This window comes from Lathamus discolor, chromosome 8 (genome assembly GCF_037157495.1).
Source record: "Lathamus discolor isolate bLatDis1 chromosome 8, bLatDis1.hap1, whole genome shotgun sequence".
Classification (NCBI taxonomy): Eukaryota; Metazoa; Chordata; class Aves; order Psittaciformes; family Psittacidae; genus Lathamus; species Lathamus discolor.
The window spans coordinates 17,413,348-17,440,505 of NC_088891.1; the positions used below are offsets into that span (position 1 = coordinate 17,413,348).

Below are 27,158 nucleotides of genomic sequence, written 5' to 3' on the forward strand. Positions count from 1 at the left end.
AAAGAACTTCCTTATATCTAACCTGAACTTTCTTTGTTTATGTCTATGTCTGAACCCATCACCCCTTATCCTATCACTACAGTCCCTGACGAAGAGTCCCTCTCCAGCATCCTTGTAGGCCCCCTTCAGATACTCGAAGGCTGCTATGAGGTCTCCACACAGCCTTCTCTTCTCCAGGCTGAACAGCCCCAACTTCCTCAGCCTGTCTTCATAGGGGAGGTGCTCCAGCCCTCTGATGATCCTCATGGCCCTCATGGAAGTGAGATCTGGGTATTTTCTTCCTCAAACTGAGTGGCTTGAGGACATAAAAAAAAAAAGCAGTAGTAGTCTGTAGAGCAACAATTACCTGGAGAGTAAGATCCAGGCCCAGCCACTCTCCTTCAGCTGCAGGCTCCTGCTTCTCATAGCTTTACAGTCTGTATTACATTTAGGAATTTATACTTTGGTGGCATCACAACAGTTAGGCTCCTCTGTATTCCTTCTTTTTCCTCCACAGGTAGCTGTAATTTGAGGAGCAGTCTATACAGAACCATCAATCCAGCACCTCCTCATCAGCACATTCTCTTGACTTTACTGAAGTATTTTTTTACCAATTATTTTGATTCAACCATTTGTTTAAAATTTGAGATGTTTCTACTTGAAATAAACACGCTCTCCCTTTTGTCCTGTCCTCCTATCACTGCTTTAAATAGGTTTTACATGAAAAAAGAAACAGATTTTTAGATGCAAATATCAATACAGTACACCTTGGTACATCACCCATGGTACAAGAACAAAATCAGAGTCCTTCAAACAAGTAAATTGTCATCTCAGAACAATTTACTTCAGTCCAACTTAGCCCAAAAGAGAATAAACCAAAACCTAACAGTGAATTAAAAAGCCATCTGATGTGTTGTATACAAACTCCAGATTCCCTACCTAAACAGATGAAAAACTACAATTAGTAAACTATCATTAACAGTACACTAGTGTAGTATAATAGCGTACTATTAAGAGAAGGACGCAAGTCTTTTAGGCATACGGATGTATAGGCAACTAAACCATACATTTCTAACATACAAAAGTGCAACAAGAAACTAAACTCCACATGAGTCTGGCAAAAGTTTTTATATAGAGAAGCTGAAGATCCTTGAATTCCCACACAGACCTGGGTACCTGGCAGAAATGACTCACAACTTAAATATTCCTACTAAGAGAGGTCACTAAGTGCTTTGAGGCTTTTGAATCAGAAGGACTTGTCATTTGCAAACAGCTCTATGCCAGTTCAGCACATCATTAGCACATCACTTCAGCGAAAAGCAGCAGGGGCCAAAAAAAGAATAAACTGAATAATACTATAAATATATTTAACAGTGTGTGTGGGGAGGGTTAGGGTGAGGGAAATGCATTGTATTTCATAAAGAACAGTTTAATATACATTCATTAAGTTTCCTTTTAAAAAACCCTAACCAAACAAAACCAAACCCCAGCTGTCTTCAGGATTATACAACAGGTATACCTCACTAAACAATCTGAATCCCTTATTTTTACTTTCATGACATTAAAATGTGTCATGTTAAGCCCTAGTGATCAGATGTGCGTACTTGGTAACTTCCTTGTCGAAACAAAAGACTTGGAAGATCATCTGTAAGGCCTTTGTTTTTTATTTAAGCAGTTAATCCGTACCAACAGCTCTCCAGAACATCATCCAAACAAAAACTGGCTCAGACATTTTAAAATAGTTGGTTTTGTTGATAAAAAGAAAAGAAAAAAAAGGGGAAGAATTTACTGAACTCATTCTTACGGCTTTCAAGAATTCGTGAGCTTTTTCTAAATTCAATACTTTCAATAGAGGACAATACAGGCAGAAATCCAGAAAACAAATACAAACCATAAGTGATGACAGTGAATATCATTTTCAAGCCTCAGTTTCAAGGACTGTTTCTGTTGAAAGTCTATTTGATAAAACTCTGAAAATATGTACCAGAAAACAGTTGTAACGCAAAGAAACCTTCACTCACAAGCGACCATGTTAGTTATACATCACACAATACAACATGGTTACATGCCAACATTCAAAATGGCTTTAATTTTTCCACACAACTCATATTCAGCAGGAAACCGCATGTCATCACATTGTTTGGCCTTTTCATAGACGGTAAGTATTCCCTTTTCCTATCTTTACTCTGTCAGTTTGGCTCTAAATTTGGAGCAAATTGCTTATGCACAGCATAGTCTGGTTGGGTTTTTGCAACACTGACCAAGGCCTTGATCCTATCACTTGTTCCTCCAAGCAAACCTTAATACCTTAAGTACTACTGCATAGAATCACCGAATAGTCAGGACTGGAAAGGATCTTAACCCTAACCCTAACTATTCTTGTGAGGGACACCATGTGCAGTCACTTATCCCACGGGCAGGGACACGATGTACAATCTAATATGAGATTTAGGCGATGGCCATGCAGTAATACAGTAAATAACTGCAATACTCATTTTTGAGGACACACCAGAATGCAAACAATTTTTGGAAATTGCTTTGGGGAAGCATTAAAATACCTCTTTTTACATGTCTAGCTGTAATCCCAAGTTTCCTAGTGCAAATTTATGGCATGTACTATTCAAATAAATACAGATTTTGTTCACTAAACCTCATTTGTTACACCATCCTAACAAGAAAATGTATTTTCAAAAGTAATTTAAAAGCGGGAGACACTGTGTTTAAAGGATTAAGTAACTAAATCCGAGTTGTTCCCTTTATACATACTACACAAAGTAAAACATAATGTTAAAATGTGTCAGAATAAAAATCTATAGTGATTCTGGAAGAATTAAGAAAGCTGAAAAGTTATTTTTTTGTTGTTACATGGTATCAGATATTGCTGTCAACCACTGCTTCATTCTTTAAGCCAGTTTTACTACAAAAATCATGAGACCGACAGATGACACTTTTGTCCCCTAACCAAAGCTGCAGACACTTCCTCTTTTTTTCCTTTGACTGAATTTGACATTTTCACTAGAAATGTGTCCTGAGGTAAGAAAGGGTTAAAGGTTTACAGAATGTTTCAGCTATGGAGCCACTTCCCCTGCCAGTTTGTTCTGGCTCCTTTAAAGCTGCAAGAAAGCCCAAGATTTTTTCTTTTGTCCTGTCCTATTCCAGGCCATATTTACCACAGCATGGTTCAGCTATTCCTACTTTAGTTGCATTTTATCGTTCTTCATTTTCCACTTTTTCTTCATGATTCTTTGTTTGTAGTAATTTCTTCTCAGCTTCTTTGCAGCCACACCTTCATTTCTAGCAGGCTTAGCAGGATTGCCTTTTGTTTCCATAGCTACTGGCTTTCCCTTATAGGGTGTGTCAGACTGTCCTCTCACCCCAGTCATCTAGACACAAATGAAGAAAGAAAAAGAAATAAATCAAAAAACCCCAAACAAACTAGAATTAATAATCTTAAATCTGTATTAAGCACAAGCACATACAACTACCTTCAGAGAACTGCCTTCTCCTCCTTGTCATTCCAGCAGGCTCAGAAGCCACACTTTCTCTTTCTGCCACCTTTCTTGCCTACGTGCCTAGATATCCTCTGGCAGAAACTGAAGTTTCTGAGGTAATGAGGAACTCTATTTTACCTCATATGAAGTCAGGATGTGGCTAAAACATGCAAACTGGGCCTAAAAAGCATTTCATTGCCCACTAAGCTAGACATAGTTAGCATGTGGCTTTTACATAAATGTGTAAATCTATGCTGAAGAAAAATAATGCTTGAAAAACTTCTTACTTCTGAAGTATTGTACTACCTGTTCATAATGCTAGAGCTGACAGTGGGATCTCTGGGAAATTTCCAAAGCATCACTTCTGCAGCAGCATAGATTACAAAGCAGGCTGTATTCCTAAAAAGTTTCCACAAAATTTCTATGAAAAGTTTCTTAAGATGCAGACAATTCATTTTTCTTCCCATCATAAATTCTATTTTACTAGAAAACAACAGCAACAAAAACTGCTTATCTGCTTTTCCACCAAGAGAACTACTGACCTTCTGTTTCCACATGGGTTCCTGGGGTGCAGGTGGAAAGGTGCATGGAACTCTTCCATGACTGATGTGATAGGGTAAAGGAAGGCTGGGATCTAGTGGCACCCATGGGACTGAAAGAGTGGCAGGTACAGTAGGCAGATCACAATGAGCTTTATGTAAGTTATATGATGCTCTTGTTGTCTTGTCAAGTGAACTCTTGTAAATTGCAACTGATGAATCTCCTGCAGCATGAGTCAGTAAATAAGAGCCCTCCTGCAAACTAGAAAGATAAAGTTCAAAATGAAATATACAATTTAAATGTTCTTGTTTTGTTTAATTTGATCAGGATAGCTACTAAGTTCTCCATGCAAAAGAAACATCTTCAGATATTTACTTATCAGTCCCTGTTTTCTAAAAAGGCCATGGACAAAAAAGCATGAATTAAACTGTATCAATAAATACATAGTGATTCATGTATTTACAATGTGTTCATAATGTACTAATTTATCACCAATGTACAGATTGCCATGATATTCAACAAAATAGTTAAGCGTACACTATAAACTACCTATATTTGGCAAACTAATCCTTTAACCAGCACCTTACAAAGCATAATGCATATGTGGACACAGACACAAAGCACAGGTGTGCTTCAAATGCACACAGGATTAAACAGGCTTTCTGGAAGATAAATGTCAACTAACTGCCCTTATAAAAAATCTTAGCACCAGTCACAAAGCCACGCAAATTCTGAAGTATGGGAAAACTTATCTGTAGTTCAAATTAAGAGGCTTCATACACAGTGCAAGAAGCCTGCCCTCAGAAAGCCTTGAAGCAGCTAAATACAGAAAGGAGCAAGAGAAATTTTGCAACGTTCTATACAGACATACGCTGTTGTAAGTCAAGCTGAGCAGAAGGGAACTCAAACAGTATTGCTTCTGCAGATTAAGCAACAAGACTAACAAAACCTAGAAGTCCAAATTTTAAATGCTAGTCCACACACATAGTATTAAAGCTCACTCCTGTGAACTGTTTCATCAGCTCAGATGTGTCCAGTTCTTAAGTGGTTCAGAAAAATCAAGTTCTTATTCTTTTTTTGTAATTTATACAAAACATGCAATCCTAAACACACTTTTTTACACAGCACTGCATTATGCCATGCTAGACCTAAAAGAAACTGTAAAACATTTCATGTATCTGAAGAAATAAAACCCAAAGAGTAGACAAGCATTCTACAAAAGAACTAGGACGTGCTAGGTAATGTTGCACACAAACACAATGAACAAGAATGCAGCACTTACTCAGACACTTTCTTCAAAATATGATAAAGTATATTCAATGAATTTGCAGGCCTGTAAAACAGAAAACAATGACAAAAGTAGTAACCTGTGAGGCTTGTGAGAGTTTCAGATTCATTGGAAAACACCTACTAAAAATACTCACTTTATCAATTCAACTTTTTCCCTTAAAGTTTCTGGAGAAATCTTTTCTAGCATAATAAGCTTTGATGTAAAAGCATCAATACGGCCTGAAAAATAGTAATTGCATTAATACACTAAAAATAGAAGAGCAAAAATACAAAGCCATGATTTGCACCCTAATGCACTTTAAAAAAAATAAAAACCTTTTGTTCTTTTACAGCACAGAACAGTGGGAAGTGTTTATGAGTGTTGTACAGTATCAGAAAGTAAAATATCCAGCCACTTGCAATACAGACGTCTGTATCTGAGCTTTCTCAGTAAGGGAGATGCCCATGATTCCAGCCCATCTTACATCTTGGGGGATGTCTGCGATATGACAAGCTCATTTTGCCATTGACATCTTATCAGTTCATTCTTATCTTCTCAAGCTCTTTTGATCCTTATCGCTATGGTTCCTCACTAGACAGATCATGAAAGCTCACCTTTTACAACAAATTGACTTCCGAGTTTAATATACTTCTTTTTCTATTCTGATGCGTTACATGAACAATTGCGTTATTTGATTTTCTGGGGACTCTGTACCTTCATCTCTTGGGGTTGGTTTTTTTTTCCCTCCTCACCTGAAAAATGACAATTTACAACTCAGGCCTTGGTCCTGGCTAATTGTCACATACTACTTGGCTGTGACATAGCCAGCAGCAGCAATTCAAAGCTCTCATCACCTTTTTAAAATAAAGGCTCACAAGAACAGTTCAGCCCATGTTTTCACTTGGTAAGTAATAAAGATTATTAGCATAGCTTATGCACTGATGTGGTGCCTGTGCCTTAGCTTCAGGTTCTACCTCATGATTAGAGTTTTCCCAGAAATCTGTTCTATTCCAGCTCTCACAAGGAGGATGAGGAAAAGGCAGCACAATAAAATGCAACCTCCTCAGTTGAATTTACTGCTCTATTACAAATCTGCTCTTGTGGGAAGTGTAAATGCTTCAATTGTACAGTTCAAACTGCTAAACAAAAGCATTTCATGTTCCAAGCTACACATTACTATCAACTTCTGTGATGTGTAAGAAGACCTAGCAAGAACTAATTTTAATAAATCTGAAATTCAGTAGGACAACTAATTTCTTTTAGGCACTGTACATTTGTTACTTTTCTTGATATCAGTATTTGGTGCAAGACTAAGCAGCTAGATTTCGTATTCTTCATAGTTGACCAGAGGAAAAGAAACTTGAAGTCATTATTAAAATAATAATTAAAAAATCTTGTGCTCTCTATTCCTTATCAGCCTCTCCTAAACCAGAAACCTTTTAATTTCTAAACTCAGTGATAGCATAGCTGGGGAAACTAACTACTCATACCTAATTTATATTCCTGTATTTTGTAGTGGACAAGTGACTGATTGAAAACACTTGACATTCAGTAAGTTACCCATAACAGTAAGTACTTCTTTCCAACCCTTAAATAATCTTTATTTCAAGGCCAGTATTATCCTAATCAAGTGAAGGCAAACTAGTCTTTCTGCAGTAAGTTTTGCTTAGGCACTTAATGCAAATAAGTAAATAATCATCGGGGTAAAATGTTTCTATTAATCAGCAAAGTTTATCACAACTTTATTTACTGCTTAGATCAAGTACCAGTATCATACTTGGGAAACATGTCACAGAGATTACTCCTTTTGCAGAGGCAGGATTTCCTATCTGAGTAGCAATGGGATTTATATCAGCAACTGAGCAAGGTGTGAGGAGGATATCGCTCAAGTTTGACTGATGATAACTTTGCCTTTGTGCAAACAACCACCACCTTCTTTGAGAATGTATTAAATAAAAAATTCAGTTTAAGATGACTCCTTGCAGTTCCTGCAGGAGCCATTGTTACACTCCTGTTTTCTTTCTCATCTCTTGAGCTAGCAGCACTGCTGAGTCACTGAGCTGAGCTATGAGATTCCTCCCTCTGCCACAGTGATACAACACTGAAGAGCAATGTTGGACAACTATGGGGCGCAGACTAAGGTCTAAAGAACTTCACATCCTTACTTATTTGGCAATATAAGATTGTTCAGACGGTGAATAAAATTTTTTAAAGATCCAAGAACTCCTAAGCAATTTAACACTGAGGTCTGCTACATGCCCAGAACTTCCCATTTTAGAGGCTTCACTTAAGATCTATATAGTCTCAGAACTGTCTGAACACAAATGGCAAGTTATAAGTACTGTGTTAGTAATGTTTTCAAACAGTTGATCAGTACTTTCACACTCATACTGTAGGCTATATTTAAAAAAAGCAGCAAGTCTATGGCTCTACTGATTTTAAAAATCCTTTATTATAGGATGCAATATTTCACTTAAAATAATTAAAATTGTAACACAATCCAACAAGTGAAGTTTGCCTGTCTGCTTACACCAAACATATGATAGTAGTAGTCTTATTTCAAGTATCAGATTAGTGAAAAAGAAGTTGTCCACAATACAGGGATATTCTCACCTTTAAAGAATGGTCCCTGGAGTTTAAGGACAAACAAAGAGCCATATAAATAAATCAGGACACTTGCAACACTGTATTTTTCACAGCTCCCAGAAATACCACCGAAAGGCTGAATTTCACAACTACTTTGCATTATTTCTCAACCAGAGCAGGAAAAATCCCTAACTAGAATGACAACAGTTCCCTATTAAAAGCCACGGTGGACGGTATTTCATAAAATGGATCAATTAGTTCCACATCTTTTTACCTACCTCTATTACAAACTACATAGCAGGGCCAAAAATCTGCAGTCCCCAGTTTGCCTACCTGCATCAGTCACATATTCTGTCAGTATCAGAAGTTGGTGACATGCTGAGAGTCCAACTCTATTTGTAGCAGACTTTTTTAGCAGTGGTGGGAGGGGGCCTGCCCCACGCATACTGCACAGTACTGATTTACTGCGCAGAACAGTACCAACCCACAGCCATCCCATGCTTCCTGAGAGCACGCAGAAGGAGAACCCCTGTGGATCCCAGGGTTTGCTTCTGGAAGAAGCACATCCAAGAGCTGAAAAACATCACTGGAATGACCAGTGTTTCTCAATCCCACAGAAAGAGGGTGCCTGTCGGAGGCCAGGCCAGTGAAGCCTGTCAGCCAAAGGCTCCACATCCCTTTCACAGCCAGCAGGTATCTACTGAGGAAGCTCTGTATCAGAAGGGAATGGCTGTTTATGCTAGAACAACTCCTGCAGCATGCAGCCTGCCTCCTCCACTCCCCAGAGCCTCTATAAAAAGGGGTGTTTGCTGGATGAGCTGTCTGCAAACTTCTGCGCACAAGCCATATGTTAAGTATCCTGTAACTGTTGGGAGATTAGATAAGACTTCGCATTCCTTCAGTTTGTGTACTTTGTAAGCAGATTAGTGCTCTCTCCAGTTTCACTATTTCCTCACACTGCTTGTGACTCATTTCTGTGCAATTCAGTACACTGTTGAGCTTGCTATTAGAGACAAATGCTTCAGTACTGTCCATTGAGATATAATTAGAAATAGAGAACTGTGTACATTAGTATCAATTTCTGATGACTTTTTTTAGGGAAGGGAAAAACCACAGCAAATGCTGCTTTTAAAATTTAAAATTAGGAACAATTTCCACCAAATACGGACAGCAGACAAAGATTAATGCAAGTGGCAAAACTATCACCTCAAATACATTAGATTTCACACAAAGCTTAAAATACTATGATAGGAGGCAAAAAAAAAAAATAGGAAAGAAAGGACTCAGCATTTCTAAAATAGTATTCTGATGTGGGCCTCTAACAGCAAAAGTGTAATTGAGTGCCCAAGTGCAAAGGTTAGGCAACCACAGCCATTAACTGCTGCCATAACAACTGTAAAAAAACAGTCCCCAGTCAGAACACAGCTGCTCCCTGTACAACCAGGGCTGCCCTCAGCCTGTAGCAAGGGCCAAATATACTCTAAAATGCCTTCTGACTAACCACTTTGTTGCAGATTTTCTCATACAAGATAACTGGTATCAGAGAGCTCTCCATATATTAAAAGGGTTGTTAATATAATCTGGCAACATTCTTTAAATGCCTCATTTTAATTTCTCTACAGAACATATGTATCCTAACAGACATAAAAAAACTTTCCTGACATTTAAAATGTCATTGTACAAACACATATACAGCACTTTCCTCAGGACATTTTGTTGGTGAAACTTCCCTTGTAACACTGCATTCCTAGCGTGCAGCATGGTTTATGTGAGTTTGGATAAATGGCCTTCACAAGTAAGATTTCTTTCTGGTAACACTTCCATGATTTTATCCCTGATTTACTGTCTTTTTATTTTCTGTGCTCAGAAAAGGTGTTCATCAGGAAAGATGTTTTCAATAAATTTATTCTTTGTCTTTTTCTTCTTCCTGTTTGGAATTTCATTTCTGCAGAGGAAGAAAATTATCTACAGTACCGTAGATGTAAGACACATGTACTCTGTTTTTAAAGCATGCAGTATCTCTTATTTCTGAACGATGGAACTTGGTTCAGCCCTGTCTTGCTTGGTTTTCCTCATTCTTTTGTGTCTTATCTGTCTGCATCTTATCAGTGTAGAAATATGAACACTATTGCCTGTTTTCAAAGAAAAACAAGTAACATTTGATTTTTTCCTATACTGCAACCTCAAAGACCAAGGAATCAGTACCCTCTGAGCCACATACCTGATCCTCTGTCTGCTATTTTGATATGTAATAGCAACTGTATTTAAAGTGATTTCACAAAATGCTAAGATACACTCATAGCTCACATGTCATCAAGAAATATTTTTACCAGACCCGTGATGATGTTGCGTATGAAAAAAACCCAGTATCAAAAACCCCTCCTCCCCAAGTCCAAAGATACTTTTGGTCATGAAGATTACTAACTTTAGAGAACTAAATCTACACTTCAGAGATACATTTGCCTTTGAAAGGCAAATAAATGGAGCTCCTGAAAACAAAGATTACTGAATGCTCATCTAAATCCAAAGTTGAAACAGCCTAATTCACCACCCAACAGAATTTTTAGACAAATCGCTTCTAAGATAAAAGTGAAAACCAAAATTGGAAAGTTAAAATAAGTAAGGACGTATGGAATATACCTTTAATAATTTTTCTCTTCTGTTATTCTGTGAATATTCACTCATACACATTTCTTAAGCAAAAATCAACACATGGAACTTACCAACATAAAATAAGCATTCAGAATGCAACATTCTTTCTGTCCATAACTGACATACTTCACTTTCTGTAAGAGCTTCAACACCGTAATAGGCTTGATATTCTAGTTTTGGCAACAAGAATATTGGTGTATGCTATAAAAGTGAAGATACAAGAAAAATCATCACTCACTGTCCAAAAAACATGCACAATTGAATTACATTTTGCAGCTGATAATCAGCATAGTCTTACATTACAGCTGAGGCAACAAAGATATCCCACAGATTTTGTGTGATGGCTCCCGCTCTATGAACCGCACAGTACAAACTTCAGACTACAGAGCATCTCTGTAGAGGAAGGTGAAATGCTTGGGCAAGCTTTTACACACAATCTAATTGTGGCACTCAGTCATTTTTCCAGAAGTTAATCTGAAGTTCACACTTGTGTGCTCCACTGCCCTCTGCAGGAATTCCATAGGATCTACATTAATATATTTCCATTTGCTTATTATTCCTTGAAATCCTGATTTTTGTTCCCCTTGTCAGAATCTCATTTGAAATTAGGACCTAATGCTTGGCCTCTCATTTGAGCTCAGAGACCAACCTTTGCATGTTAACACAAACAGAGAAATGTAAGCCTCTTCTCACTGACAAATCACAGTTTAAATTCCAGCAGGGATTTTGAAAAAGAAACAACAATCAATTTCTGATTAACAAACTAAGCAGCTACTCACAGGCATTTATATCAGTGGATCAATAGCAAAGACATGGCTTTCCTTCAAAATAAGTTTCTGAGACAGAATCTTAGAAGTAATCCAAGTTAGAAAGATCTATTTCCATTTCAACAGAACATAAACACATCACAAAATGCCTGCCTACCACAGTTCTGGTATTCTGGGGATGGAAATACCGCATCAGATCTGATGAATAATTCAGAGGACTCTTGACAAAATAATAAATTACTGAAGAATCCAGAATAAGCTCTCCTCCTGATGTTACAAGTAATATTTGGATGATGTCTGCATTTAAAGCATTTTATTCCGTAACAAAAACAATTTGCTAAGATGTACACCATGGTCTTTTCAAGCAGAATGAATAGGATCTCTTTTTATCTTTAAATGTGCCCCCTCTGTTGTTTATTCTATTTCCTATTTCTCTGCTTAACTAGGTATAACAGCAAGGCTGCCTCCTGTTTGAGAATCTTTATGATCACGAACATTCTCAAAGCCTCGGGCTAGAACCCTAATTACTGCATTAACTTTCAAGAATAGTTCAAACTGACATTAGTTTACATGAGTATAATTAGCCATGCATACTACTGTAATGCAGCTGTGGTACAAAATGCAGAATCAAACTTGCTTCTCTTCTAATCAAGTAGGTTTAAAGAAATCATAAATTATTCTTCCCTCTCTTCCTATAGCAAATATTTACTGAAAGACACGCACTGTAGAGTTACAATTAATGTACTAATTGTCAGGGAAAACACAAATGCCATGAAGGGCTGGGAATACCAGGGATGCCAGCTGAGCACAACTGTGCAGAACAAACCCAACAAAGCTAACAGCAAAACCTGTACCTTTTGGCCTTTTTTCTTCTTACGGTTTCGTGGCAATGACTTCACTTTCTGCACGCAGCACCGTACAAGTAACAACAGATCACTCAAGCTGAACAGCTTGTACACAAGGTTGCCATCCTGAGGTGCTTTATACTCTGAAGGGTCTTCCTCAAGCATCTGAAGTTCATTTGGCAGCTTTCCTACAGAAAATAAATAAAACAGAATTACAAACTTGTACATTCTTTATTATGAAGCCAACAGCTTTTCTGGTTGGTGTTTCTTTGGTTGGTTGGGTGTCTTTTTTTTGTGGGTTTCTGTTTGTTTGTTTATGGTTTGTGGTTTTTTTTTAATGGGATCTGTTTTGTTTCCTAAGATTTTGGGGTGAAAACAGATTCAGTAAGCCTACGAAATGATTTTTATATTAAAAATCCCATAATTTGGAAAATGTCTGCTATGACTTTTAAGGAGTCTGGTTTTAAATATCCTGCTATATTTTATCCTAATAATTTGATTTCTTACTCAACCCGAGCTGTGAGACTCCATTCTGGTACAAATGGGGTTCAAAGGCTGGTTTTTAAGCCATAGCCACTTAGCACAAAGGAAAGACAAAATTTATTTTCAATGACTGCCTACTGAGAGCCAACATCCATTTATCAGTTACTGAAATAACTCAAGCCTCAGGTTTGGATGGTAGCATAAGCCCCTGCTCCACACCAAGTTTGCTTCAACTTCGAAAGAAACATTTATTAGATCAACAAGCGCAGCTTTGAGGTAGGTTAACAAACACCCCTGCATCCCTTAAAGATATTTTAACAAATCATTTAAAATAAATAAGAATAAACCCAACTTGTTTAACATTATTCATTGAAAATTTACCCAGTTCTGGTTTTTATCTGTAGGTATGTGTCAAAATTACAACTACAAATAGGTATGGCTGTGGCACTATGAATAAATACACCTAACATTAACTTCAGTATACATTCTTTCAAAGATGCACATAAACTCTGCATGAGATACTATTACCCAAGTGACCAGAAATAATTTTCTGTGAGTAAAATATTCTGTGAGTAAAAAAAGTTTTGGCTTTCTGCAAAAAAAGACATGCAGAGAGGTTTATCAGCTTGCTATAGAAACTTTCACTTTGTAGAATTAAGCTTTCTATTCCTTTGCAGTCACACAGCCTCTTAGCAAACATTGCCTTCACAGCCTCTATAAAAAATAAAACCAAACAAAAACCCAAAACCCCTATTATCTAACATCTGAATTCCATATTCTGGCTTTTTAAGAGGAGAAAAAGGAAGAGTACCATACTGCTCAACCCTTCAGACTGAGGGAGGACATATAGATTTTTAGTAACTATTAAAATTCAGTTAAATCAGTAAGAACATTGGAAGTAGTCACACAACTTCAAAGTTAACTGCGCTGTTTCCATTACAGATCAAGTAATTAATTAAGATTAATTCCTATGTGATGAAATGCACAGCTAGTCAGAAAATACCAGCAAAATACGTTTTTTCCATCAAAAAGCATTGATTCACTGGAATTAAGTATTTGAGAAAGAGTTTATCTCTTGACGCAACCTGCCTGGTTTCCTGTCAATTTATCTAATAGAATAAAGTGCTTCTAATGTCAGTTGTACAGAGCTCAGAAGCAGCCCAGGCATATGAGAAAAACCCTCACAGTTTATGGAACTTAGGATCTTTAAGACTTCTAGTTCTTGGTTGAAGTCTGGGTGTAGCACAGGCTCAATTTCCAGCTAAATGACTGACAACTTGGCGAGGTGGTTTGAAGTGAGTCCTCATTAGTCTCCTGGAACAGACAACGAGGAGCTAAGAACCAGCAACTGAATTAAGAGTCTTAGAATTTGAAAAACACAAATTTCAAGCTTTCTCTCAAGTTTTAATTGCATAATTTGATTAAACTGTTCTTCTACAGAAAATGTACAAAAATTCCACTGCTGATTGACAACAAACTATCTTTTCACACCAGACTACTCAAATATTTGAATTTCTGAAGAAAAGTAACTAATTTTACTACCAAATGATTTTGTTTCCTTAAAACAACTTAAAAACACTCAAACAATTATGTCACATCTCTAAATAAATGGAACCAGAGGTACTAGCAGGATGCTCTTCAGATGACGGAGTTAAAATGTTTTGCTGTTAAATTTTACACAAAATTTGAGATTTTACTCCTTACACAATGAGTACACTTACTTACTCTTTGGCAGCCCCTGAAAAAGCCAAGTCCAGGTACTTCTAGATGAGCTGTTGGGGTCTGAGGCAGGGGCTGGCACAGTTTCTGTGCTGGAGATCACCAGTGGTTTTGGAGATTGAGGCACCTGGGCTGGCATAGCATTAGAGTTATCACAGCTCACCACTGGCTGTTCATGAGCTTTTTGGGAAGGTGATTTCAGAAGTTCAGTTTGCATTTTCAAGATCTGTCCAACAGGATCAAATTCTTTGGAGAACTTTCTTGTAGCCCTCCTGGAGGCACTTCTTCCCTGAACTATGGTATCTGAGCAATCAGTCATGTTTGCTAATGGAATCTGGGTAGGGGAGGGTGATTTGGCAGCCTCTGCTGAGGTATGAGAAACAGTGTCTGGTACAGTTGTTTTGCAACAATCACTGTTTCCACATTCTGTATCAATTATCAAACACTCTTCATCTGTGTCACTACTGCACAAAGAAGTACAATTCTCTTTTTGTTGTGCAGTTTCAGACTCTTTCTTGCAACTAACAGCATTAGCTAAAGTATTCAGTTTTGTTTCACAGTCCAATACTTCTTTGGTCATAACACGCTGTGCTTTGTTCAGTCCTAGCTCCTCTGAATTAAAGCTTTCATAAGATGAATTTTCTTCAAGGCCCAAGCACAGAATGCCATCTAATGATGCGAGCTGTGTGCTGGCACATGCTGAAACTCCTTGCTCAGAAACATTAGCAGTGTTACTAACTGCAGGAAAACTGCTTTCCATTTTAGAAGTTTTTGAGAGCTTGACTGTTGCTCCAAAAGTTTCCAGTTCTGTAACGTCACCATCAAAGTCCATCCCTGTGTCATCTGGAATAGGAATCTTCCTGTACTGGTAAGTATCTGAAGATATCTTAACATAGGGAGGGATTAAAAAAAAAAAGAATAAAAAATAATAATAATAATATTAAACAAGCAAACAACACAAGAAACACAATGTATTACAAATGAGACACTGTCACATTGAAAACATGAAAAATGTCCTACTATCCATATTTTGACTATTGGGAGAGAGAAGAGAAGCAGTAATTGGGGGGAAAAAATTCCTAAGTTTAATGTGGAATATCTAAAGTCCTAGGAGCTGAAAGGCCTTTCAAAAGACAAATAAAGTACATAGAACTTTCCCCACTTAAACAAACTGATCAAAACACATTTTAACGAAGTGAACATTAAAGCTGAGATGCTGATGTAACAGAAGCATCTAAAGGAACTAGACAGACATTTAAAAACAGGATCTGTAACTCAGCGGTAGAAAACTACCAACAGGAAACCCAAGATTTCCTTCATTATCACAGAACAAGTAATTAAGGTATTGAAACACAGGCTTTTGGTTTTGTTTGTTTTCAACAAGAGGTGAAGCTACATACATCCCACTGAAACAGATTGTCTTCAGCTGGTTTGTCCATCGATACATCAGAAATCGAAACATAAGACTTTTTAGTTGCGAGGAAGTCCATAGGAATTTCATGGAAGATTTGGTTCCTCTCTCTTACTGCCATTTCTTTTTTCAGCAGAGGTGAATCAACATAAACCACTTTAGCTGGTTTGCTACCTTTTCAAGAACAGGAAGAGATTAAGTACATACTAAATGAAAGGAAAAAAGTGGTGTAAAGTTTAAATAAACAAAATAACCTTTCAGTTATTGTCAAATCAGTTCCACATTCATAGTGGAGGAAATAAAAACTACCCTCTTGCTCACTAGCAATAGAAAACAAAATTACATCCAGGGACAGTGTGAATTATTAGGATCCTGCAGCAGCAACAAACAGCACATTAACAGTCAATCATATTTTAAATGCAGTTCTAAAGAGAGAATTTGTAAAATGATAATTTAAAACTTCAGAATTTCTCTTTTTTAGCTTATTGAAATCAGTTCACCTGATAACAGCTTCAAGCAGTTGTGTTCTTTTCAAGGAGCAGAGCTCAAGGTTTTGAAAAGCAAAAGGATATTTAACTGATTTTTTTCCTCCCTAAATGGAAAATAGCCATATGTCCAAATTCAATGTTAATGTTAGGGATGACACCTCTAGAGGTTGTTGCTATTCTCAGTAACAGGGTGTAGAAAACTATGAAATTACCTTGCTATCAGGCCTCCGCAGCAAAGGGCAAGCTATACCAAAGAGATTCTTAATGTTTTTTATGATAACTTTGATTAAACATTTTTCTTTACAACACAGAGGTCTCTGACTCCTTACCAGAAAAGAGCTGAAAACCATTCACTTTAGGTTGTTGTCCGTAAAGATGTGTTAACTAAATCATTCAAAGTGTATTACTTTAATTCCTTAAATTAAAAACATGGAAGTACTTGAAAGAAACTATTTTCTTACAGCTGCATTTTAGAGTGCTTCTGCTTCAGAAAAGGTAAAACATCTGAGCTTATTATTACAATTCTCATTAACCTCAGCTTCTTTCTTTTCAAAATCAAACCAAAATTGAACTACTGATTATTGCATGAACTAACCCAGCATACCTTCTACCTCCCCACACCTCCCCAGCCCAGTTGGTTTTACTGGATCTTCTAGTTTCCTGCTCTTCCGTCTGCTTGAAAAGGATTAAGAGAATCTATAAAGATCTTAAAGGACAAAACCATAACTTTTTTAGCAAAACCATATTATACCTGCAACAGGGATCCTTTTAACGCAAACTGGAATTTCCCATTGTTCCTTGTAGTTTAGTCCATGATTATTCAGTAATGTAAATAACGATTGATTACTTAAAACAACTTGAGGACAGTATTTCAAAGCAAGTTTTTCTGCATTTGAATCTGAACTAATATCCTAAACAGAAAAAAATTAAAGATTTTTAAGTTTTTAATAAAACCACAAAAAATTAAATACTTAAGAAAATGCCCAAGCCCAAACATAGATTAAACACCCAATACCCTCCTCCCCCAAACACCAACACAGTGCCAGGCTTCAGAACCAAATGAAAAGGCAACTAATTCCCCTGAAGGTTTTTGGCTCAGTCTTACGCATCCACCTTGCAGCAGGAGCAAATATGTCCTCTTAACTTGTATTTTTCAGTTCATTCCTATTACTTTGAATTACTAGGCTCATGATCATGAAATATGGGAGCGCATTGCAGAATAAAAACAAAAAACAGCTTCAACAACACATGTATTACATATCTTCTCACAAGTAATAGCACAATGAAGACATCTACCATTATAGTTAAAACTGCACAGTTGTTCCATTACAGATATATAAGGTATCTTAGAACAAATATAAACCCACACAGATTACAAATTCAGAGCTGAAATAATTAAATTGTTAAACATTATGAGTACAAGTTTCCAGGAAGTGAGGAGGCAGGGAATATTCACAAGGTGGGAGAGAATGTCAAGAAGATAACAGAAGCCCAGGAGCACTGAGGACCATAAGAGAGAAATAAGAAAAACCTAGCCATGTTCCTTTTTTCTGCCACCTGAGACATCATCAGATATATTCTGTTTATAGACAAAACATCTCTTTAGCCACGTATCATTCTGCTGTGTCACCTCTGCTACATTCTTAAGTAAAAAAGTGTCTTTGCAACCACAGTGGCTCTGTTGAAAGTTTGGGTTTTGATATGTGAACCAACTCCATAAATTGGTGGATAACAAATTACCGGGAATTAACAGTCACGTAAAACCAAGTTCTACAGAATGAAAACCTCATTGATTTTCTCTGTGGAAGAAAACACAAAGTGGACTGGAATATAAAAATTGTTCAACTCAATTGAAGTTTATGCTGTTTAGCAAAAGAAATTCCCCAGGTAACCTAACCTAATCACCTTTTCAGAAAACTTGACTGTCTAAAATAGTTCTCCTTACTCTCAGGTCTTCTTTCTTACGTCAGAAACCTTCATACCTCCATGCATTCATATGTGTCTATACACACATACAGAAGCCAGCTTAGAAATTGCAAGGCAAAGTTTAAAAGGAACACTACTGTAACAAACAGTTATCTCTAGGTGTCACAGACAGTGTGTTCCTATTTAAGGACCTCTGTAATGTTTAATTGAGAGAACAGAAGAATCCTTTCAAGAGGGTCCAAAAGGTTACAACCCAACTTTTGAAGAGGGCACTGTGATTGCTACAAATGAAAACCTAAACAAATACTGATACAGTATAGGTTCTTATGCTACAAGACATGCAAGCTTAGGGAAAAAAACCCCAAACCCCAACAAAAAAAACTGACAAAACTTGATGCTGCTACATAAAAAGAAGCACACTGCTCTTCTCTACAAAATATGACTTAAAAATTACAATAGAAAGGTTACTTACATTGTGCATAACAGAAGCCTTTTTTTCTGGAGTTATAATACCTATAACAGTTTTATAATCTGTGGGCAGTTGAACAGGCATGGTAGGGAAATCTGTTTTACCACGTCTTGCCGTTCCCTTGAAGAAATAAAGCAGTATCAGAAAGCAGCTTTAACTGAAATCATGCTGACCCAGCACTGCACTTCTTAAAATGAAAAATATTAAGAATTTATGCAGGTGCATTACAAAGTTAGTGTTATATAAAAAAAGCCCCACTATTAATGTAATCTTTTTATTGGAAACATACAGTGAAGGGTGTTAACAGCCTTACTACCAAAATAGGGGCCTCTAAAAAAGATGGGGAAAGACTTTTTAGCAGGGCTTGTCAAGATAAGATAAAGGGTGATGGCTTCAAACTAAAAAAGTTGTGAGGTTGGATGTGAGGAAAAAAATTCTTTACAATGAGGGTTGCAAAACACTGGCGCAGGTTGCCCAGAGAGGTGGTGGCTGCACCATCCCCAGAGACATTCAAGGCCAAGTTGGTTGTGGTTCTGAGCAACCTGATCTAGTTGAAGATGTCCCAGCTCATTGCAGGAGGGCTGGACTAGATGATCCTTGAAGGCACCTTCCAACCCAAACTATTCTATGATTCTATGAAATTAGTTTCAGTAACATTTTCATTAACAATTTCAGTTATAAAACATAACCCTTAACTCAAGCACCAAATACTTCCAAAAAACCCTGAATACTTGAGTAACACAATCCAGATGCAATTCTACTTATTTGAAAGGAACATCAAACCAATACTTCTACCTATGATATTACCATTACAAGAAGATTTTTTTCCAGTCTAAATGTCAACTGAGTATGAAACTTTCCTCCCATGATGCTTATGATCTCCTGGAGTGTGTAAGACTCAGGATGCGTTTGCACATGTCCAATACAAGCACGCAGTAATTCCTAACATAAAAAGAAAAAAGGTTATGCAATTGTATTTTTCATAACAATTCCATTTAAAAATTTTTTTCTGCAATTGCACCTTGCATTTGCATATACTTTCTGTAGAGAACACAGATACATTTATCAGATTACTAGTAACAGACTTGTTCAACTTTTCCAGTTAGAGACAGTATTTAAAAACTTAAATACAACTGATTAATAATATTACAATCACTGGTATCAAAACTGAAACATATTCCAAGTTCTCCTCAACCCTTCATATGCAAGGCTAACAATGTATGGACACAGGCTCACACTCATCATTAAAAAAACAAGAAAATGTTTGGCACTGTGCTAAACCAGGTAATTGTTTTCTTTTCAGTTTGTCTTGGCTTTTAGAGGGACCAGGTATTTTTGTGTTACTACCTAGATTAGATCAGCTGTAGGTAAAAGTCACAAAGGTAAACATATGAATGTGTTGAAACTTGATTTCATGTCAACTTTAGACATTAAATCATGTCTAAAGATAATCTTTTCTGTTATCTTAATTATGTATTTAAAACATTTAGGTTTTATTTAGTAATTAGAATGAGTTTTTTTCTGCAAGTATTGTTTAAAACTAAATATGTGCCTCTTTCATTTAGAACTCAGGAGATCAACTTGAACTTTGGAGACATACTTTGTGATCAGATGACAAAATCACTTTGAAAAACAGACACAAGATATAAAATTACAAAGCCAATCCCAATTTTTTTGGAAAAAAGCAAGATTTTTGTGGTTCACACATAAGGACTGTATGTTAACAATAAATTTATCTTAGGCATGAAAAAGCACGTAATAAAAAGTGTTATGGTGGAATAGAAACAGTCCTTCTGAATTTAACTAAATGCTTTACCCTCTAATTAACTTTTTTTTTATATATATGGTAAAATAAAGTGATGTGGCACTTATTACTAAAGACTACATTTTAACAGAAGTATTTAAGGTGGCCATTTCAACTAAGGCAAGAGACTATGAGGAAAAGAAGAAAGAGCAAGTGAACCCACTGATAAGAAAGTTTAATGAACATGTACCCTGGAATTCTTTTCCCAGAATGTGCAATTAAGCCAAGAATGATATATGAAATTGCATTCATGTTTGATTATAGAAACATTAAAGCAGGTATTTATAACACAGCATGAGCCTGTAGAAATAGATTATAATTAAAACCTGAGTAACCTCTGATTAAAGTGACTTTGTAACATGCTACTACGCTTCAGGAAAGCTTAACATTCTGTCCAGTAGGGTACATTTAGGAGCAGCTTGTTTATGTAAATGTACACTTCAGATGCAGTTTCTCCCTTTCCAAACATAAAGATGCCATTTACTTAACTGACAACTAAATCTTTGTCAGTATTGTATTCAGAGACCTCACTTATATCGTATCTTATTGGTACAACAAACTGTGGTCCAAGCCATGCTGCACAGCATCAAGGAAATGGTGACTTCTCATGTCTCATCCCAACATGGAATCAGAAGTTCAGGAAACATCAGATCCCATGAGCAGTGGCTATGTACTTTAATCATAATTCCAAAATGATTATGTAAGAAGAGAAGGAATTAAACACAGTATTTGCAGTTACCTCAGTGTAACGTTGTGCATCTTCAGAGATGGTATCATAGTCTTGGGCGCAGCTTTTTGCAGCATTTTGGGCAAATTTCATAAATTCTGCAATTTCATTGTTTACTACTTCTTTCATTTGCTGGGGGGAGAAGGAAAAAATCTATTTTTTAGGACAGAAGGGAATCCCGTAGGCAGGTATGTAACCAGCAAAACTTCCAGAGAGATAGTACAGGTGATGGTATGAGGGAGGGCACAGATTCCACTTGCTCCTCAATTTGGCAAGTCTTTGCATATGATGAGAGTTTCTCTTAAGTAACAAAATAAAATTTGTAAGGCTCATGTCCTTACAAAAAAATAAAAATAACCCCAAACCAACAAAACAGGACCCCAGCAAACAGCAAGCTTCCTTTGGTCATACACTGGTGGTTTATAAAAAGAAAGGTTACAAAACATTGTTGGGGAAAGTTTGCATGATAAAGCCACAAAGAAATTCAAGCATCGACTTTATGAGCAATTACATTTTAAGTAATGCCACAGTAGGTGCTGATTTGCCCAAGAACAACATTCCCATTGTTACAGCATAAAATAAAGGAATTAGCATTAATAAGGAAGCATGGGAAACCAAATCCATCGGCTTAAAAACATTTTCTGATTAATTACATTATAAAGGATTGAACTAAAATGATACTTCCTACCAACATGAGACATAGCCTTTCACTATTTAAACATTGCTGAAACTGAACAGCAGATGTGAGCTTGTGCCTTTCTACTCCCAGAAGCACTGATGTGGCAAGCATAGACGGTCAATGCACAGGTCCCCTCACATGCTAATGAAGAAAGTTCCTATTACAGGGTACCCTCAAAGATCACATCCAAATGTATCCACCTCCTAACATTATACAAAGGTGCTACATGCCATTATGAAATGCTAAACTCACAGTAAAGTCAACTCCTAACTTTCTTCTCGAAAAAAAATTGGGGTTTTTAGGGGGTGGGTAACTGATGAGCAATCAAAGATCTACACTTACCATCAGTTGCTTAGACTACTACTACTAAAAAGTATATAGAAAAAACCCACCTCCTTTCAATGAACTAACCAAAACCTCTTTCAATTTATATTAAAAATGTTATCCTGAATACTTTCAACCTTTATTATTACTATTATTATTATTCCTACTACTACATTAAAAGGTAATTATAATAGATTAAATTTAAAAACATTTCAGCTATATTTTAACTCTTTGTAACAAAAGAAAAATGGATGACTCCCTCTGTGATATTCATATTTACACACTTACCAGATACGTGAATAATTCTCTCTGACTTGCTGCATTAACTTGAAAATGGTTTGGCTTTTTTGAGTACTTAGTCATCAGATACAGGTATGTTTTCTGCTCCTTCTGAGTCAAACAAGAGGTAAATGGATAGGGGAGTCTAGGTTCTGGAAAAGGATGATCATCAGTTCCGGTTTTAGCCTCCACCTCAAGTGGATCTGCAGCCTGCATGCTACAATTCTGTTTGTTTTCTGAAGAATTTGCCAATGCCTCTTCATTTTTCTTTGCCTCTCTGAAAGTGAAGCAGTAAATAAAAGACTGTACACTTTTGATATTTGCTATGTGAAAATATTTGCTAATAACACATTTGTTACAATTAATAAAGGCAGTCATGCAAGCCTAAACTGCAAATCCAGCAAAATGCAGCGTGAGATAGTGTACTATTCCAGTTCCTAGTCTGTGTCATAGGAATTTTCTTACTCTGAAATTCCACCTGGACAACCAGACCAGCCCTTACTACCAACAGCAGCTTTGAAAGATGGGAAAAAAAAAAAATAATGTTTTTTATAAAATGGTGTATATATTGGTCTGTATACTCACTATTGAGGCGACAAGCTAAACATGAAACTCTCACTCTTTGTTCTAGAAAAAGCCATTATTAATGAAAACATACAGAGTCTCCACATTTCACCACTCACTGATGGCTGGTGTTCAGAAAGGTCTTGCTTATGTATCAAAGTTACAGTAGAGGAGAACAACTTAACTAGAAAAAGCCTTTCTTTCACTGTAAAAGAAATAAATTAAAAATGCTTAACTGTAACACTGAAATTCTCAATTTCAATGAAGAAATTCCTAAAACCAGAGTACACAGTTCAAGAGTTTCATTTGCTACTGTAAACAATGCTGGAATCAGCGGCCAAAATAATAATACTGGGCTAAGGCAAGGAGTGTAGCTGTCCTAACAGCAAAGAAGTAACATCATTTATTTGGTTATTAATAAAATACCAGTATATGAAGGCCATCTTAGTGCTTCTCTATTTTAAATGACTGTTTTTAAAAGAGAAAATACTTAAGGTTAACAAAATGAGCATTAACTGCTGATCTTGGAAAAAGCCTATTTTTAAGATATGATTTCAGCAGTAGAAAACATCTCCAGTGCCATTCAAACCCAGCAGTATCACATCTTCAGTTCTTAATAACACTTCACAGCTGTCTCTCTGAATACGAGAATGTGTCCATCCTCATGGCACCAACTGGCAAATTTAATTAAGCTGCAGCAGTGACAAGATGCTGACTCAGATATGCCAATGTAGGAACATTAAGAAATTCTAGCAGCTTAAATTGGCTATATTCAGCACTGAATGAAATGGCAGCACATCAAGATCATTTCAGTACGCAATGCTGTCACAGCCTTCATCAGGGTGCAAACCAAAATAATCTGACAGAGCTTTTCTGTCCATATTTACAGCATTATACTTCATTTGAGCCACCAGCTTGAATTTTCCCCCTTCATTTTAGAAGCAACCTGCCATCACAGCTTCTATGGTGATAGATACTTCCTGAAGTGTGCATTTCTCTCAAAAACCCCAATATAAAAATGGACAAATTTCCTCGAGCTTTTACTTTCACATTTTGCCCCATTAGGTTCCATTTCTCTTCCCCTGGAGTACGGCCACACAACCCTGCTCCATTAGTTTCTGAATTTTTCTGTTTGCAGCTTCTCTTCTGGCTATAAACCCACTTCTACCACATAAAACTAAATACAACCCTGCTCTTGAGTTCAGCCATTGTCTACTGCAGAAACCCTTTTCCCACATCACCGAAAGGAAGAGGTCCCACAGCAACACCCAGCAGCAAGCTGAGAGGGTGGGCTATGGTCATCTCTGACAGTTCAAGGAAAATTGCTCCAAGAGAGACGAACCAGAAAAACCTTCTCTAGCTAAAGATGTGGGATATAGTCTCATGTGTTGTACGCAGGTATTCCCCCCAAATGGATGTTTCTAAATGTCAGTTCATATACAAAAATTCCCTTCAGAACAAATTTTCCACATACTGAGCTACCCACTTAGAGCACAGTAGCTACCTTGGTCTCCATCCACACTCTTTGTGGTGGTTCATCCACCATAAGACACTTGCCACTTGTACCTCTCTATCAGATTAATGACTTTTTGAAAGCCAATAGGCTGAACAGTCCTCCAACTTCTGAAATCCAGCAGCATAAGCCATGCTTTTCTCTATGTGAAACAAATGCTGACTGCAACTCCAGAAAAATGAAATAATACATCAAAACTGCCTGTGCCTCCTGTGTTCACGGAATTTCACTTCCATTCTTCAAGTAACACTCTACACAGGCTCTTCATTACTCAAGGAATTAACTGCATCTCCACTGTACCTAAGACAGTGTTGAGTGTTTAGAATGCTGGGTAATTCCAAAAGATACAAGTAAAAAGGATTTCAATGTACACTATTACCAGTCTACAACTAAGTGAGAAAACACAGACAGACAGCAAAATATTAATTTCCAAAAACAATTAGGGATGGTTCATGGGTTACAGGATCCTTACCCGGATCAGTTAAAAGTGTGCGTCAAACTTCACCCCTCTTTGGTCCGTAAGCAGCAACAAGCACCACCCCCAAAAAATAACCCAAACCCCATTCCAAGACCCCCCACATACCACCCGATCCCAAAAAAGACCCAAGGTCCCAACCCAGATTCTTCCTGGTTTCTGAGGTTTCACAACAGGTACACATTAATGGCTGGACCAAGGTGTCAGTAACACATCCTGGCATGCCAGATAACATGCAGCTTTCCCCCTTAACAGTGTGTATTACTCGGATGACAACAAACAGCACAAAATGATAATATACCAGAACATACCTGTTTGATAAATGCCATAATTCAGCGAGGCTCAGAGCCAATGAGTATTTTTCATAAATTTCATGTGAGAAAAACACTTCACTGCCATTTTTTGGTGAAATATCCCTGATAATGAAACAAAAACAAAAGCCAAGAACATTGCAATACACAACACAATTACAGACCCCACGTGCTCTTGAGAAACAAAGCTCAGAATTAGTTATTAAAAAAAGCTATCTACTGTCTTTCCACATTCCCTCTATATGGAAGTTACATAATTCCCTAGTGGCTTTCAATACTAAAAACCATGTGTTCCTTACAGCCCAAAAGTAACAATGTCATTATAAATACTAGGTACAAATTCTAGGTCTGGCGAGAGAAATTCGGATGGAGATACAATGCTTTGAAGTGCTCATTAATCAAAACCAAACACGGGGCTGAGCTTCTGGAATTCTGAGAAAAATACAACAGTATTGCTTCTAAATTTTCAGAAAGGCAACATATTTTGTCTTCTATAGAATCACAGAATAGTTCGGGTTGGAAAGGACCTCAAGATCATCCAGTTCCAACCCCCCTGCCATGGGCAGGGACACCTCACACTAAACCATCCCACACAAGGCTTCATCCAACCTGGCCTTGAACACTGCCAGGGATGGAGCACTCACAACCTCCCTGGGCAACCCATTCCAGTGCCTCACCACCCTAACAGGAAAGAATTTTCTCCTTATATCCAATCTAAACTTCCCCTGTTTAAGTTTTAACCCATTACCCCTTTGTCCTGTCACTACAGTCCCTGACGAAGAGTCCCTCCCCAGCATCCCTACAGGCCCCCTTCAGGTACTGGAAGGCTGCTATGAGGTCCCCACGCAGCCTTCTCTTCTCCAGGCTGAACAGCCCCAACTTCCTCAGCCTGTCTTCATACAGGAGGTGCTCCAGTCCCCTGATCATCCTCGTGGCCCTCCTCTGGACTTGTTCCAACAGTTCCATGTCCTTTTTATGTTGAGGACACCAGAACTGCACACAATGCTCCAGGTGAGGTCTCACAAGAGCAGGTGAGGTCTACACAGACCTTACTGATTATTTTGCTTAAAATATAGCCCCTCCAGTGTACAGGGTTTACACCATGCCAGTCTTTCCAAACTATTCTGAAAAGTGTAAGGAAAGATTTATTTGTCTTCCTTACGAATAAACTAACTCAGAGCCAACTCACTTCTCCAGGCTTAAATAGCCAAACTACTACACGAAAAGCCTGCGCAGGGCTTTTCGTGTTAAATACACAACGCCACAACCGCAACCCCACACTGTGGACACGCACTACCGAACTGCCCCTCATTTCCGGCCGTATATGACCCCGCAAGCCAACGCCTCCTCACGGAACGGACGTACCCGTCCGCTACTTCACCTCAGCGCAAGCACACAGAGAACCTCCCCGCCACCCCGCCCGCCCTCAGCGGCGGGGCGGAGCCAGCCGGGGGCGGGAGCGGGAGCGCAGGCGGGCTGCCGTGCGGCGTTCTCCTGGCGGGCAGCGCGGGGCAGGGCCGCCCCTCCGGGCCCCGCTCTGCAGCGGCGGGGCTAAGGTACTCACCAGGACAGCGGCGGCGCCTTAGCCGCCATCTTGGCGGGGTATTCGCCTGCTCCTCGTTCTTCCGCCTCGCGAGCCTGCCTCACGGCATTGGCCAATCAGCGCAGAGAGCTCGCGGGATCAGGTGTCCTGAGCCAGCCAATGGCAAGGCGGGGTCGCGCCGCCGCTGCTGAGAGGCGGCGGCGGCCATGTTGTGGCAGGCGGTAGCTGTGCTGGGCGGTCCGTGCCGGTGCCGGCCCTGCCCCCGGCCCGCCTCGGCTCTGCGGGAGGTGAGCCGTGCCGGGGGCTGGCCGCG

At 38.1% G+C, this 27,158-nt stretch overlaps 1 protein-coding gene and 1 long non-coding RNA gene across 5 annotated transcripts in view; one reads left to right on the top strand and one right to left on the bottom strand.

Moving 5' to 3' along the window:
* Nucleotides 1-1,627: 1,627 nt before the first annotated feature.
* On the bottom strand, nucleotides 1,628-27,044 carry ICE2 (interactor of little elongation complex ELL subunit 2). 4 transcript variants are annotated; one of them, XM_065688640.1, is made up of 15 exons: nucleotides 26,867-27,043; nucleotides 25,303-25,407; nucleotides 22,449-22,716; nucleotides 21,170-21,289; nucleotides 19,434-19,568; nucleotides 18,630-18,746; nucleotides 16,983-17,142; nucleotides 15,733-15,917; nucleotides 14,339-15,218; nucleotides 12,140-12,318; nucleotides 10,590-10,719; nucleotides 5,435-5,519; nucleotides 5,293-5,343; nucleotides 4,013-4,271; nucleotides 1,628-3,362 (listed from the first exon to the last, which is right to left on the bottom strand). In XM_065688640.1, exons 1-15 carry the CDS (start codon nucleotides 26,893-26,895, stop codon nucleotides 3,171-3,173), a joined length of 2,895 nt encoding a protein of 964 aa, XP_065544712.1. In that variant the 5' UTR covers nucleotides 26,896-27,043; the 3' UTR covers nucleotides 1,628-3,170. The 4 variants fall into 4 exon arrangements, 3 of the variants coding, with proteins under 3 accessions (XP_065544712.1, XP_065544714.1, XP_065544713.1); XM_065688642.1 differs by lacking the exon at nucleotides 26,867-27,043 and adding an exon at nucleotides 26,492-26,507; XM_065688641.1 differs by lacking the exons at nucleotides 1,628-3,362; nucleotides 5,435-5,519 and having other exon boundaries at nucleotides 4,182-4,271; nucleotides 26,867-27,044.
* Nucleotides 27,045-27,158, top strand: part of LOC136018952 (uncharacterized) — a 28,057-nt gene continuing 27,943 nt past the window's right edge. The window contains exon 1 of the long non-coding RNA XR_010614675.1: nucleotides 27,045-27,132. This is a non-coding gene — a long non-coding RNA (uncharacterized LOC136018952). The remainder of the gene's footprint in view (nucleotides 27,133-27,158) is intronic.

Excerpts from the sequence above, each read along its gene's own strand:
- ICE2 (XM_065688640.1), bottom strand. The coding sequence starts at position 26,895 with ATGGCGGCTAAGGCGCCGCCGCTGTCCTG. Across the intron at positions 22,717-25,302 it reads TTATGGCATTTATCAAACAG|AGAGGCAAAGAAAAATGAAG; the intron begins GTATGTTCTGGT and ends CTTCACTTTCAG. Across the intron at positions 12,319-14,338 it reads TTTTCAGGGGCTGCCAAAGA|GAAAGCTGCCAAATGAACTT; the intron begins GTAAGTAAGTGT and ends TATTTTCTGTAG.